The sequence below is a fragment of the Lobosporangium transversale genome (genome assembly GCF_002105155.1).
Source record: "Lobosporangium transversale strain NRRL 3116 chromosome Unknown BCR41scaffold_35, whole genome shotgun sequence".
Taxonomy (NCBI): Eukaryota; Fungi; Mortierellomycota; class Mortierellomycetes; order Mortierellales; family Mortierellaceae; genus Lobosporangium; species Lobosporangium transversale.
Genome location: NW_019029013.1, coordinates 241484 through 256985, shown reverse-complemented (window position 1 = coordinate 256985; position 15502 = coordinate 241484). Strand labels below are relative to the sequence as shown.

The 15502-nt window shown below is 39.6% G+C and overlaps 5 protein-coding genes across 5 annotated transcripts; 3 read left to right on the top strand and 2 right to left on the bottom strand.

Annotated features, from left to right (window-relative positions):
- Positions 1-1215: 1215 nt before the first annotated feature.
- BCR41DRAFT_358848 (hypothetical protein) lies at positions 1216-5248 on the bottom strand. The gene is made up of 11 exons (XM_022025128.1): positions 5140-5248; positions 4495-5027; positions 4162-4373; positions 3617-4037; positions 3419-3491; positions 3196-3308; positions 2952-3097; positions 2764-2841; positions 2544-2652; positions 1519-2459; positions 1216-1398 (listed from the first exon to the last, which is right to left on the bottom strand). Exons 2-11 carry the CDS (start codon positions 4998-5000, stop codon positions 1220-1222), a joined length of 2778 nt encoding a protein of 925 aa, XP_021878708.1. The 5' UTR covers positions 5001-5027; positions 5140-5248; the 3' UTR covers positions 1216-1219.
- A 712-nt stretch (positions 5249-5960) lies between these two features.
- On the bottom strand, positions 5961-6464 carry BCR41DRAFT_372986 (hypothetical protein; the record flags this gene model as incomplete). Its single annotated transcript, XM_022026733.1, has 2 exons — positions 5961-6151; positions 6233-6464. The coding sequence occupies 2 exons, from the start codon at positions 6462-6464 to the stop codon at positions 5961-5963; spliced, it is 423 nt and encodes a 140-aa protein (XP_021878707.1).
- A 529-nt stretch (positions 6465-6993) lies between these two features.
- BCR41DRAFT_372985 (phosphatidylserine decarboxylase-domain-containing protein) lies at positions 6994-8328 on the top strand (the record flags this gene model as incomplete). The annotated part of the gene is made up of 4 exons (XM_022026732.1): positions 6994-7054; positions 7233-7462; positions 7548-7992; positions 8120-8328. The coding sequence occupies 4 exons, from the start codon at positions 6994-6996 to the stop codon at positions 8326-8328; spliced, it is 945 nt and encodes a 314-aa protein (XP_021878706.1).
- A 383-nt stretch (positions 8329-8711) lies between these two features.
- BCR41DRAFT_358844 (hypothetical protein) lies at positions 8712-12834 on the top strand. The gene is made up of 6 exons (XM_022025127.1): positions 8712-9128; positions 9646-9987; positions 10618-10680; positions 10844-11878; positions 11973-12035; positions 12189-12834. Exons 1-6 carry the CDS (start codon positions 9108-9110, stop codon positions 12819-12821), a joined length of 2157 nt encoding a protein of 718 aa, XP_021878705.1. The 5' UTR covers positions 8712-9107; the 3' UTR covers positions 12822-12834.
- Positions 12835-14865: 2031 nt separating this feature from the next.
- On the top strand, positions 14866-15502 carry BCR41DRAFT_358840 (hypothetical protein). The gene has a single exon (XM_022025126.1). It carries the CDS (start codon positions 15020-15022, stop codon positions 15233-15235), a length of 216 nt encoding a protein of 71 aa, XP_021878704.1. The 5' UTR covers positions 14866-15019; the 3' UTR covers positions 15236-15502.

Here is a 15502-nt window from a genome sequence, read left to right as displayed (position 1 = left end):
AATGCAACCAACAAAAGTGCAAAGTAAAGCTGCATAGTATATTTCAATTATAGATAAATCATTTGTAATTCTGTATTTAGTTCCAGAGTCGCATAAAGAATGCCAACATCTACTCTGAGCTACATACGACCTTGATAAGATAAATATTCTGGTCAGTATTTGATGCTTAGGCAGCGGCTCTAGATCTAAGCCTGTGTCGTGGAAGGCTTCCTGGTTATGGTGTTTAGGGCTAAAATAAAGACCCCGTACAAATAAAAAAAAAAGACCCCCGTGCAAATAAAAAAAAATTATTTGCACGGGGGGAGCGGTGTAAATAAGGTGTGTACGGGGCAGTGCAAATATCTTTTTCCAATTGAAATGTACTATGCCACTCTACTTTGCACTTTTGTTGGCCTTGTTGTTATAGATTGTGGATGGTTCCCTGATGCTTTCTTTCATTTAGCACGTGCATACATCTCTAGTATTTCCGTACACTATTAAGCACACAACGATGAGTTTAGTTATTAGGAACCTCTAATGTGTAATTTGTTTCGGTAGATAAACAAACAATCATACTACCATACTCATTGCTATGATGAATAGCCTGCCATGTTACTACTCTCTTTCTTTTCTCTTATATGTCCTTATCTCTATCCTTCTTTATTATGAGCTCAAGCGTCCTTACCAATTAGATTAATCCTTTTCTTATTGCTATCATAGTGTAAAAACAACTGAACGCGTATTGATAGATTAGACTTGATTTCAATAGGGCATCCTATACTCCTTAGACTCATTCGCTTGAACTATACATAACTTTTGACGTTTGCATATAAAACAACACGTAGTTTAACGCGCGCTTTCCCTTTTTCTGTCCATCTAAGCAAGACCGGACATAATAAATACTGCAACATATTTTTATTCTTTCTTAGACACTGATGCACCTATACTAGGTTGCATGCGGTGTTCCTAAGGAGGAACAACGGAATTTGCCACCTGTCGTCCATTGTTCCCTTTACTGAAGACAATTTTCTGTTGCTGATGAGAAGTATAAGGGCTCGTATTGAAGTTGCTGTTGTTAATCTCTGAATTATACCCATATACACTACCATAAATATCTTTTTTTTTTTTTTTTTTTTTTTTTTTTACTTGTGGAAAAAACAAATATTATTTGACAACAAGTCACTTAATGTATGGAGACAAAAAACGCTAAGGAATAATATCAAGTTGATTTATTGCCATGCTACTTCTCTTGCATGTCTATACTAACATCAGGCTGTATCCCGGGTTCTGATAATTGCTGATCCTGGTTCTGAGTTGTATCCAGATCTGAATGCGGACGTTCTGATGGTGATGGTAGTGGTGATGACTGTAGCTGTTGCTGTTGTGGCTGTCCTTTATTCTCGGTTGCGGAGGAAATCTCTGACATGATATTGGACACAAAGAAACGATATAGGTTTGTTAATAAAGCGTGATTATTATTATTATTATTATTATTATTTTTCCCTCCCTCTCTCTCTCAAAAAAGAACACGATTCTTACCAAGTAGAGCGTCAATGCTAGGGCTGAGCCGTCCATCGTTCGCCTGCAATATCACATCACAGACCTGTCGTTCACATGATGGGAACATCTCTGTTAATGCAACAAGATTTTGGCGGTAATCTTCCATACTTTGTTGTCGATGTTGATGCTGTGGATTTCCGGGGTATCCTTGCTGTTCCTGAGAAGATAGGGTCAATTGTTGGTTTGAGTGGGATATAGGCTGTTGATCTGGAGAGACATAGACAAATCCCCCAAGTGAATCATTCCTATTGTCTACATCTGGCCTCTGGCCTTGTTGCAGCTGTTGTTGACTAGGGCGAGGCGGATATGGCTTGGCCATCTCCTCATCATCTCCATTGTCTTGGAACATCCGCTCTATCATATCCAACGGTTTCTGAATCGTCTTTGTGGCAAAATTAGCTCCACGTTCAATCAAAGCTGCTGCAGGGTTTAAAATAGATGATGAAGTAGATAGGGCTGGTGATGGAGTCATGCGTTGCTGCTGCTGCTGCTGTTGAGACGTTGAAGCTTTTTCTTGATGCGTTGCTTCTGTTGTAAGATAATGCTTCTCATTAATATGTTGACGTTGTTGCTGTTGCGATTGCTGCTGACGGACACTTTTTTTGGTAGCAGCAGTGCCCGCTAGTAATTTTGCTAGCTTGCTATCATGTTTACGATGGCCACTGCTGCCACCGTCTGTCGCTGCTGGAACGGACGACGCTGTATTGACGGTGGTGCCTTCTCCTGCTTTCATGGCCTCTGCTTTTTCTTGACTGAGTTCGGTCATGGTCTTTTCGATCTGCTGATCGAATTCTTCAGGAGATATTGATAATGAACTGGCTTCAAGATTCTCAATAAATGAGATGGCGCCCATCAACGAAGCGAGATAGTATCCTGCTTCCGCCTGTAATTTCTCGGGATTCCTGAAGCGTGAAATGTACCTGGTTGAATATAAAAACCAACATTTTGTTAGACCGTCCTTGTTTTTGTTTTGCTGACAAATTCGTAGAGGAATAGCAACTTACTGAACGTTAGAGACGAGGTTCGGTGGGTTTGCGCGGAGTACGACGTAAATTAAAATTGGAAGAAACGTGTCAGCGCCTTTTGAGTTACCCTCTGCGCGGCGAATAAGCGCTATTTTATTAAAAATGAAAGAATGGTTAAAGTATTAGACTACTATTACATCGCATATTGCACAAACATGCTAACAAATATACTTGGATTCAGTCATTACAATTGACTTACTGAAGATGAATTTGCAACAGTTCAGAATGCAAATGACTTTATCGCGAGGTGCTTTATAGTTATTAATTTTCATAAGCTCTACAATCATCATTAGCAAAAATACATAATACAATCGCCAGCCCACTACAAGTCAGTAAAAAAAACCCAAACATCCTCGGTTGATAAAAAAGCTCCAAAACTTGCTTTACCTGCTTGTGCACTATTCAAATGCAGTTCATTATGTGGGCTGTGCGGGATATCCAAATGTACCTCTCGGATCCACCGAAATATCCGGATTTTTTGAGTCAATACTTCATCTCTTTCAGCATCATCTGTCGTAGATGGAGAAAAGGTACTAAACGCAAAGGTAGGGTACAATTTAGTCAAACCATCTCTACTCCATGTTGTATAGGCCTTATATATCCGAGTCCTATAGTATGAGGGGCTCCTTACTAAGCAAAGAGTCGATTCATGACGAGTTTCTCCATGCCTTCCTTGACGTTTTCAAATTCCTGATCAGATACATCCTTCCATAAGTCGCACATCCCCATTTTTTCTGTGATAAACTATTGGTAAGTTAGCAGGATGGCCGAAGAACTAGTTTATCAGTGAACTAAACTCAGTTATTATTGTTTTCTAAGCTTCAATGATAATGACAATTTCTCAAGTTCTTTACGTCCAGAAAATCATGAATGATCTTGACCTGTTCGTTCACGGTCCAAGGCTTTTTATCGAATTCTTTCAGAAAGCTGTATCATCGGGGCGAAAACATTGGACAAGAAGGTTATAACGTTGTTAGTAAAAGCATCCATATCCTTTACTGGGACGAATAGCAGTTTTTTTTTTTTTTTTTTTTTTTTCAAAGCGAGTATACCTTTGAAAGTAGCGCGTGATAGGCATAGCGCTTCTGTGTCGCATTTGTTCAAGGAACTTCTGGAAATCAAACGGGACGTCTTTGGGCTTCGGAACTTCTTCTCGATCCAGCCGGGCACTGTTATTGTTTTTGCTCCCAGAGGTCCCATCGCGATCGCGAGTTTTTGATGCTGATGATGACGAGGAGTTTTTCAGCCGGCTCTCGTTCTTCTTTTTCGTTGTTGAGGGCTCTGCTGATTTCGCCTTTTCATGCATGGCGATATGAACATCATGTGAGGTTCTGGGGGAATTCAATTCCTGTGGTGTTCCTGGCGGCGATGGCGATGATAGGTTAGGCGATAAGGCGTTTAATTCAGGATGCAGCACATCGCCCTTAGACATGGACATACCTCTGTCAACCACAGTTACTGCTATTTCATCGTCTAGTTAATTACCAGGTAACAGCGTAAGCACATATTCCCCTTTCATGAGTATGTTTGGACGAAAAAAAAAAAAAAAAAAAAAAAATCACATCTCCTACGAATGTAGAGCTAAAAAAGAAAATACCATTCTGATCCTTAGATTCAGCAAGGGGATCAAACTGCATAAGAATCTTTGCCAACTCCTTCTTGGATGCCTCATCTTCCTGGCTTTTTTCCTTTGTCAATTCTTCAGCTCTGTCCTCAGTGTTAGCGTTGGTAGAGTTGTCTCCCATAGTAGTAGTAGCATCCACGATTGTGACATGTTTCTCAATCGATGAAGTCCTCTTGAGACGATCTCTGGTTTCATTGAATACCCAATATATAATATGTCAGTGGTAATGCAGAATCTTAATTGTAAGAATACTCTGCTCATATACTATTTCTCCCTTGATCAAGATTTCAACCAAAGCATCATTACCCAATGGTGATTAATGAGGATTTGCGACGTGGAACAAGGGGTGGCTGGGCAGTAATATTGCTTTCGCTATTGACAGTAGTATTGCTTTCGTCATTGGTCGTAGTTGGCTCTGGGGATGTTGGCTCTGCGAAGGAGATGGAGGAGTCGTGTGATAGTGGTTGAGCCATTGCAATTCGATCAGTCGGGTCTTTGTTTTTATCCTCGGTCTTTTCACTTTTAACGCTGGCTTTGACCTCAGCGATTCCTTTGCTCATATTATCCTCGCGGGCCCCCAGGTCTTTATCTTTATCCTTATCCTTATCCTTGATGTTATTCTCATTATTATCCTGGACTGAACTTCTTTGACCATTTGAAACACTTGCCGCATCTGCTGCAGCCATAGGGGTGGCAGTATTAGTAGATAAAGCAGATGTAGCTTCAGTTGTAAAGTTGGAATTGCTATTCATCGCAACCTTGTGCATTGCTTCCTCGAGTTGTTCGTTGCTCTCATCATCCTTTAGTGACATCTTGTTAGTCTTTTAAGTGCATCAAGTCTAGAGCCAAAAAAAAAAAAAAAAAAAAAAGAGCAGGCAGAGGCAAAAGGTCAAAGAACGGTATCACGTGTGATCTAACACGACAGATTAAAGAACGACCGAAATTGGATACCGCATTATTTGCGACTCCAGAAACAGAGGCTGAAAGATCCACATGTAAAGTTGGATAGCATTAAAAAAAAGATATCAAATCCCTAATCGTGTTTATGGGTGAATGGATGATAGGACGAAAGCCTCATGCTTTGGTTTCTGCTTTTTCTACACCAAAAAATACAAGACACCAAAAGGCAGATGGGCCACGCGGACGATGAGCACCTTGGTCAGGTCAGCAAAAGTTTTTTTTCTTGCCCCCTACGCCCAGTCGTTCACCCCTAAATTGAACCCGCATATAAAAAGTCCAAAGAAAGGAAGCAGCAATGGAGAATAAGCCCATCCTCTCTTTTAACACTCCTAAACTTGCATTCCTTACAAACCTGCCTTGGAGAGGCTATTTTTTTTTTTTTTTTTTTTTTTGTTGTTGTAAGGAAACAGCACTATCATGCTCAAGTCAATTTCCACTGCCCTAAAAGGTAAGGTTTTTTAAAATCATCAGGATATTCGTTTATGATAAAACGCATGACGTCTCTTTAATTTATTTCACTCATTATCTTCTCTCTTTCCCTCCTCTTCTTTGGTGGCAAATGCTTCCTGATGGATAGAAAAGCTATCGAAGCCTGAATGGGGTGGTATCGAGACTACAACAACTACGGAGATTACTACATCTACAACAGAGCCTCGGATTACCACCGTCAAAACCACTGTTACCACCGACAGCTTCTCGGAGGCAGACCTCAGAGATGATCAGGAAATCGAAAGGGTCCTTCTAGAGCTGAGCATTAGAGAAGAAAGAGAGAAGAGTGCTCTCGTGAACACGGATGCAGATACAGGGGAAAATCAAGAAGACTCTTCCACTACTGCTGCGGTCTCTAAACCACAGCTGTCACCAATCATAGTAACAGTACCAGTGGCAGTAACAGCAGTAACAGCAGGGGCCTCGCCTCCGCTTAGATCACCCTCAGAACGCGCTCGACAAGGATTCAAACGTATTCTAGAAACATTTACGCGCAAAGAAAGTATAACCACGACTACAATCCAAGAGAGACCCGATGGCGGTGAGATTGCAGTAGAATCGGAAGAGTCAACTTATGTAGCCACCTTCTCAGCACCACGCGAAATAAGGGTTGATCCTACCATTATTCCCAATGTTGTTCCTAGGTTGGCTATACCAACATCTCCAGCATCAGCAGCATCGCCAGCATCGCCAACATCACCACTATCTTCAACACCCCCAACGTCTCCAGCGTCGCCATTGTTGTCATCATCACCACCATCATCGCCGCCTTCTAACCCTCCTCCTATTCCAGAAAGCTTCAGGGACCATGGATACCCCAGGACCATCAACCACAAATTCGTAAAAGAGCAATCACATAGACAGAATATTCATGGACTTAAGCATGCACTTTCTGCATCGATCAGTAAATCGGAAGCCAGCCAAGAGTCAAAGAAGCTCTGTAAGGATATATCTATATGCATTTGACGAGTACTAGGTCCATAAAACAAAAAAAAAAAAAAGGCTGAGTGAGAAGGAGGAAGAATGATACTGTCGCTACTTGATTTTTAACTCGCCTGTTCACTAAACCATTTTCTAAATTTTAACTGTACATTGTTCAGTCGAAGGGGGTATTTTGACAAGCGCCAATCATAAGAAATGGTATCATGCCAATCTTCCTATCAATTGGGTTCAAAAGATCTCAAGCGAGTATCGCTTCGGTAACTATGTCATATCGAACCGTGAGGTAAAAAGAAAATAAATAAAAAAAAAATTAGTTTGGTCTGTCCAGGAAATCATAATATTTTTTAACTTCATATTCATCATCGTTTTTTCATTTCTTTTGAGGAGTAGACTGGAACCAAGGCATGGGAAGATATGCCAATATATGTACGAATTGGTATGCATCTTCTGTTTGCCACCATGTTGGATCGTAAATGTAAGCTTTTTTTTTTTTTTTGTATTCGTATGATTCGCATGACTCGCATGATTTACGGTTATAGAAAACTTGTATACTTAGATTTTTATTACTTGGACATGGCTATAACTGTACCCTCCACTACCATTTCCTCATCCTTCCTTTTTTTTTTTTTTTTTTTTGTTTTTTGTTTTTTTAGTACTCCAAACACACAAGATCCATCATCTATTCTCAGCCGAGTCGGTGAAGCAAGGGAAACATTTTGATGCATCAGAATCAGTAGCCCAAATCGAGCATTTCATCAAGACTTATAAATTGGATCTATCGGAGCTTCTGCAGCCCGATCTCAAGCAGTATAAATCGTTCAACGAATTCTTTTATCGTAAACTACGGCCGGATGCACGTCCTATCCATTTCGTAGACAATCCTGTAAGTAAAAGAAAAAAGAAGATGGCGTCACATTATTATACAAGCAAAAAAAAAAAATTAACCTTTTTACCGATTTCGACTATAGAATATTATCGTGTCGAGTGCGGATTGTCGTCTTTGCGTGTTCGAGTCCATTAGTGCTGCGACGCAAGTTTGGATCAAGGGCAAACTATTTTCGATCAAAGAGCTTCTCAAGGATGAAATTCTAGCTTCGAAATATGAAGGTGGATCCATTGCGCTGTTTCGTCTGGCACCACAGGATTATCACCGATTCCATTCTCCTGTCACAGGTACGATTGTCAAAGAGCCCTTCAAGATTGCTGGGACTTATTATACTGTGAATCCTATGGCAGTCAATTCAGACATCAATGTCTTTACTGAGAACGTACGCCAGGTCACCTTGATTGATCTCGAGCAAGAAGAGGGAAAGGATGAAGATGAAGGTAGCAATAATAGCAACAGCACGAACACTGGTGGTAGAAATGCTCAATTTGACCAATGTGTCTTTGTCTCCATCGGGGCTTTACTTGGTATGAACAAAAAAAAACCCGGTGTTGGCTTAATTACTTCATCAATTTATTTCAAATGTATGAATGTTTGTAGCTACATTTTTGCTTACTTTTTTTTTTTTTTTTTTTTTTTTGTTGATGACCTTAGTTGGATCTGTTCAATTGACAGGCGCAAAGGAGCCGGGTAACAGGGTTCGCAAAGGTGATGAGCTAGGCTTCTTTGCATATGGTGGATCTACTTGTATATTACTTTTCAAGGCAGGGGCTGTACAGTTTGATCAGGACTTGGTTGCTAGCTCACTAAAAGGCATTGAAACCCTTGTGCGGATGGGCGAATGTATTGGTGAGCGGAAGTAAAAAAGACCTTGGTACTCCAGATAGATATTATGCATAACCTAATCCAGTCCAGTAGAAAATAATAATGCATATATATATATTTATTGTAAATGTAATAAGCAAAGTAAGGGAGCAGGGGGCGGGTGCCTGAGGAAGAAGTCCCCCCTCTCCTTCTTATCTCTTCCCCTCTTTGGAGGCACAGCACAGTATGCGGAAGCCACGTTTGCTGAGCGTGTTTCATGGTCGAAAAAAGTATATGAGAATATGAGAGTACAGACATTCAGCCTTTTTGAAAATGGACAAGTATATCCAGGTTGTAATTGTGTCAAACCATGCACACAAAATGAGGAGTATAAAAAAGCTTTGGTACACCATGGAAATTGATATTCTTTTTAATTTTTTAATTTTTTTTATTTTTTTATTTTTACTCATTCCTAATCGTCTTCATTCATTTTCATTCTTTCATTCATTTCATCGTGGTCATTCTTGTACTTTCCTTAACTTTATGCTCATTAATACTACAACGACACGTTCCTTAGTTTTTCTTTCTTTTATATAATTTCGTTTGAACACGTTTGTGATCCATACCCACACAGTCACCCACTCGAGCATTTTATTTTATTTTCACTCTCCACCTTAGTACCTTGATATATAGGATATATACATCATATTCAGCACTCAACCCATCCACATTCCTTCTCACGAAACGATTGCCTTTCTCTTCCTTTTTTCTCCTTTTGCCCTTTTACAGTTATACTCTTTACTTTCATAATTAATTAATTCAATTTCATATTGATACTATGGCAGTCTCTCACATTCAGGTAAAAAAAAACATTTATTCCAAAGGATTCCTAAAAGGGCGTTGAACAGTTCAGGGGTAGAGCCTGTTCCACGATGTCATAAACGTGGGTGAAAAGAGAAATGGAGGATGATTGAAAAGGACAAAGGAAAGAGAAAAAAAGGGGCAAGTGGAAACGGACATTACACGCTGGATTCTAACCATTCCTTTCTTTGAAAGAGTCCGGACCCTGAAATGTGTAAAAGAAAAATAAAGCTTCAGGATGAACGAATGATCGCCATTTGTTTCTCTGTCTTTTGTTCTTGTCAATTGGAAACCTTTTTTTCTTTTTGTACACGCTTTCATACACTTTTTGTTCCTGAAAATATTCAAAAAGAAAGCAATTGGAATCACGCCAACGCTATCACAAAAAAGGTTAAAGAATGTAAACTCACGCTTTTTTTTTTTTTTTTTTTTTTTTGGTCCTCATGCTCGGACTGCATGACGTTACATGTCCATACATAAAAACAATGAAAATGATCACCACTCTGCATCTGCAGGTCGCTGCTTCTTCTGTTGGTCATGCCACCAAGGACGACAACATTAAAGTTACTTTCCAAACACTCTCAAAATTATCTCCACCCAAACCATCGCCGCTTACAATGTTAACAGACACCACCAGTACCACTACTACTGCAATAACAACAACAGCAACAATGGTGCCCACATCAAATACAGCAGCAGTTACTGTATCAACACCTACAGAGGAGTCTTTTGATCAGTACGATGACTCCGATATAGATGCACCACTTGGTAAATGGGTAGGGGCGACAAGAGAGACGCTGCAGGAAGGTCAAATCATCAAGTCAGGTTATCTTATGAAGAAGGGTGAACGACTCAAGGTAAACAGGGCACAAATCATGCATGTTTTTATTCAGTTTTCAAAGCGAATGCAATCACTGCTCAATTTGAGCAATGCAAGTTTGTGTTCTTGTCACTTTTTTTTCTTGACTTCGAGAATTCCATCAATCGTGTCATAAAAGGAGGGGGCGGACACAAAACAAAAACAACATGATTATCAACTGTTGTGGCCAACATGCATTGTAAATATAAACATCTGTTCCCTATTTCTGTTTAAACAAAACAAAAACAAAAACAAAACAAAAGACAAAGCATGCATGCTTTGCACATGTACATCCCTCTTGTCAAAGCAAAAATAATAGATACACAGCACGATCTTAAACATAAAATGTATAATCATGTACATCCCCCTGAACACGTATTTTTTTTATGCACTATGATGAAAAGAGTGAGATGAGTTCAGAAGTCCGCGGAAGTGCCAAGAAGGAGCCAAAAAAAAAAAAAAAAAAAAAATCAACAATTGAAAGTGTAACTTGATTCGATAAGAATAGAATCGGGCATATCATATCCATTAATATATGTTGGTCAGGGACAAGGGTAAGGTGGCAGTCTGATCCAGCTAAGCATTCATTTCCTAACATGCTGTCGTTTTGAATGGCCTCCTTGCTTAGATTTGGAAGAAGCGATGGTTTGTTCTCAGGACATCCAAGCTGGCCTATTACAAAGATGACAAGGTAATTTTTATTTATAACATTAAACAGTAACGAGAAATGGGCGAATGCATACTTTCAAATATGCCCTGCCAAATGCTGTTATATTTGCCACAAACCTTACAGTGGCTAATCAAGTAGCGAAATTCATACGTTGCATCCGTTGCATGCGTCTTTGTTTATTTAGGAGTATGAATTGTTAAGGATTGTAGACCTTCGCGATATCCATCGGGCAGCTGCAATGCCTATCAAGCACAAGCCAGGAACATTTATCATCTTGACTCCACAGCGGACTTTCTCTGTACAAGCTACCGATATCCTAGAGATGCAAGATTGGATCAATGCCATTTCTGAAGCTAAGATTCAATTCGAATTTATGGCTTCAAACTCGGACTTGGAATCTTATTCAGAATCAACAGTTCATCTTGAACAATCTCCACAGCTATCAACTATACAAGAGGGACAGCAGCAGCAACAGCAGCAGCACTCAACCTCTCAGATGGCAAACAAGCTTCATCTAACATCATCACCAACAGCATCTACGGCAACACCATCAAGAAATTCCGTCACAGGGATGATTTTACCAAAATGGCAGTTACAGCGACCTTTGTCGTTATTAGATCCAGACCTTTTAGATGGAAAAGAAAAGCCACATGCAAAAGGTAAAAGCGTAGCGGTGCCATCCTCTTCAGGCGTTACTACGTCGTCATCTGTTGGGACTACATCTCCGCAATCAGTTGGAAGTATTCTGGGTAGACCAACAATAAGGACAAGTGGACTGCGGCACCCTGCAGAAGGCCTATCACTGATCACCTCTTCTGGGGTTCAGACCAAGACTCAGGCCCAGGCAATACAAATCTCGTCCCCATCCTCTCCTTATATGGAACAAGTGTACTCAAATGAGCCCCCTGTGGGTTCGCTTTCATCCGAGCAGTCATTTATTGGGGCAGCAGCAGCAGGGCCAAGTATCCCAGGGACACCATTATCACCAGTCAGATGTTATTCGGGCGGAGAAATGTTTTGGATGGCAAGCCAAGAGCATAACAACCAATCCTCCAGTGAAGAGGATGCAGGGGATGATAGTCCTGATCCTTGTATAGCAGAAGTAGCACGCGTTGCTTCTGAGGCCAATGCTTCAGCATCTGGTACAGCTACGGACGAGCAACATGAAAGTAGTGTTGTCATACAAGGACACCTTTACAAGCTAAGCAACAAATACAAGGTATAGTGTTCATCTCGCCTTCAATCCTGTTTTCTTTCTTTCCGTTGTTATGAGCTTAAAAGTTAATGGGCTGCTGTGAAATCGATTTATATAGACATGGCGCAAGAAGTGGTTTGTTTTAAGAGGCGATAATCTGGCCTATTACAAAGACACTAAGGTATTTTTTTTTCCTTTACTCATTGGTATCATAATACATTCTCATAACACGTATTATTTTTGTTATTCGTTTTCGTCGTGCTACGGGATGGGTTTTCAATACATTAACATTTTTTTTTTTTTTTTTTTTTTTTTTTTCCTTTAACTTTAACAGGAATACCAACCACATGGGATTATCCCATTGTCAACCATCATCGATTGTCTTCAGACCGACCCAATATCAAAGTCAAAGCAATACTGTCTCCGAATTGTCACAGCTAAGAGGTCATTTATATGCTGTGCGCCAGATGAGGACACACTCTTGCAATGGCTTGATACCCTTCATGTAGAGTGTGATCGTGTTGCGCAAATAGCCCGCCAGGAGGACATGGTAGATTTTTTGTGCCAACAACAACGGCATAATCAGCAAGGATCGGAATCATTACATGATGATGATGATGATGATGACGATGATGAAGAACAGGCGAAGCAATTGGGAGGAGGATCTAGGCTCCGGATGAATCTTCATAATCCACTTCCTCATCGTCCCAGATTCAGGTCCAAATCTGGAGACAACTCTGGTTCCGGATTTTTCGGTAGTAGTGCCAACAGTGCCAGCGGTGGTAACTTGGATTCTGTAGGGACGCAGCTTCGAAAAGTATTAAGTCTGGACAGTGCAACAAATACGGTTCCAGCATCAGTCATGGTGTCTACTTCGGAAACAGGATCTGGATCAATGAATAGGAGAGCTTCTGCGGCAGGAGCACCAAGTGTAACTTTCCAAATTCCGGTCATCGCTCCTCTATAACAAGTCTCCTAGCATTTAATTCCTTTTTTTTTTTTTTTTTTTTTTTCTTTTATTGTCGATATCAATTTACATGCAAGAAAAAACAAACTTATAGTATATAATTATGACGCATAAAACATTTTTATGACAGATAAAACATTCCCCCTAAAAGGTGGCGCAGCTAAGCTGGCGCAGCTTAGTTCTTTAGTTTAGAGACGAGTGGCAAAGTCAGACACGGTATGAGCATCAAGAACAAGCTCTTTGACAGTCAATTTTTTTTTATATTATACCAATGATAACATTACAAGTCCATGTGAAAGAGAAGCTAGCGAGAAAAAAAGATAAAAAGCATTGAAAGACAAGGGCAATATCAGCCTGCAGGATGATGCATATGTTTGTTTTGTGAGAATATGAATATCAGGAATGTTTTCACACATTTTACAAACTGATAAGACATGTAGTGAGTACAGTACCAGTTGTGGCGTATGATAATATTCAACATCAGCTCCATCACCATGGCTGGCAGGAAAAAAAAAAAAAAAGATTGGATGGTCAAGTGTCAGATCACATGAGCTGTGGATGATCTGATCGCCACCGGGTTCCACACCCAAACTTTGTTTTTTTAGGTTTTTCGATTGTACATTTACATGGATGTTTTAAGATGAATTTGTCCAGATATCATGTCTATTGTCCCTGTAATTATATATACATTTCAAACCACAAAAGACTTCGCATGCACTGAAATGTGGACATTAGAACGAGCGGAAGGATGGGTGGTAATTGTTTTTTTTAAGACATGAAGAGTAGAGAGTAAACAGTGGATACGAATGGATGACAAGAATGGAAAAGTTGATTGACCGAATTAAAATGTTGGCGTACATGTTTGTACATGTCATGTCTTTGTATCATTTTATTGTACCCAAATGAAGTGAACTAGGCAGAGCACAGACACAGCCAATCTTTTTTTTTTTTTTTTTTTTTTTTTTTTCCTTCTGCTTTTCTACTTTCAACCATTCTTTCTTTCTTTCTTTCTTTCTCTTTTTCTTTTTTGCTCCCTACTCACAAACAACTCCCATTATACACACGATACACACTCGCATACCCATTGTTTCTTATTCTAATTCTCATTCTCATCCTTATTTTCGTCTGTTACTCTATTTCTTTCTTTTTTTTCCTCTTTATTGTTATCACCTCCTTCCATAAAGCCTCATCCTTCTCGTTTCTTTTTCTTTTTGTGTCTTTTGAAAGTGAGCCGCTGGATGCTCCCCTTGATAGCTAATATATCATCCTAATCATCAATGAGAAAAACTGATCCATCTTCGTCCTCTAGTTTCAACAATAACCCCTTCTTCTTAACTCTGTCTTCTCGACGAGCCGCAGCAGGGGACTGCTTGTCTCTCCTTGCACAACAGCACACTTGCACCACCATTGCTTTTCTCACTCAGTTTTACTCTCTTTCTTGCCTTGACGATCCTTAAACCTCGTCTTTTAAACACTTTTACTTAAACACTAGTCCATACAAACAAACAAAAAAAAAAAAAAAAAAAAAAAAAAAAGAGAATATCAATTCCATTTTATATTGTATATACCATTGTAACAACACAGCAACAACAAGATTCGACTTTTTACTTTTTACTAGTGTTCGGTAAGTCATTTCTACTCTAGTTTGAATGGTTTGTTCCTGCACTTGCTAAAAAAAGGGCTTTTGCAACCCAACCCCTACTGAATGTTGGGTACACAATCCTGTATCCAATTCTGTCTTTTTTCCAAAACCCGTATCTCCTTCCATCCAATCTATTTGAATTGTGTCTGTTAAATTTTAAAAAAGTATGGAAAGTCATAATCATCATCATTTCCGTCTTATTCTCTCGTCATTCATGCGAATCAGGGGTGGAATCAGCAGGATCTTTTTTGCTTTTTGGGGTTGAACTGTTTTTAGCCTTGGGACTGATGACGCTATACGAGGAAAGGGTTGAAGAGAAGAAAAGAAGAGGGAATGAATCGGAATGTTTCTCATACTTTTTTCTTGTCTTTTTTTTTTTTTTTTTTTTTTTTTTGCATTGACGTCAAGTTTGTATCCACTATTTTTCAGCCCTCATCTTTTTTTATCCACAACTGATAGAAAGAAATATGTATATAAAAAAAAGGATCGGTGGAGGCTATGTTGAAACAATTGAGGTACCAAGAATGTCTACAGGGGCCTTTATCTTTTTGTTCGAATGCATTGTCAGAAGCGGGCAATAAATTGTTTGTGTGTTACATGCATATCCTCTCACATTTGCATTAACTTCGTCAGCAAAACACTCCCTAGGACCCATTCATTTTCTTGTCATATCTCTCCTCTTTTCTTTTTCTTGTGGGTCCTTGCTGATTCTCACAATCCCTTATTTCTTTTTTTAAAAAAAGTGAAGATGTTAAGACCTAGACGAGCATAGCTCGCAACCCCAAAGAAGAGAGACGAGAGGGTGAGAGAGCTCGGGTTTTTAAGAAAAAGAACTATTACTGTAATGTGTTCTTTCATTTGAACCACATGCGTCCAGTTGACTGTCGATCAAGTGGTACCTTTTTTGTTTTTATGGATCTGTGCTCAGTCCTCACAACCGTTCCATCCTCTCTTTGACTCGTCTGAAAAAGCTCCCCGGATACATATTTGTTGCATGCATTGTTATAAAAAAAGATAATTAGCGATTAGTTATCCATTA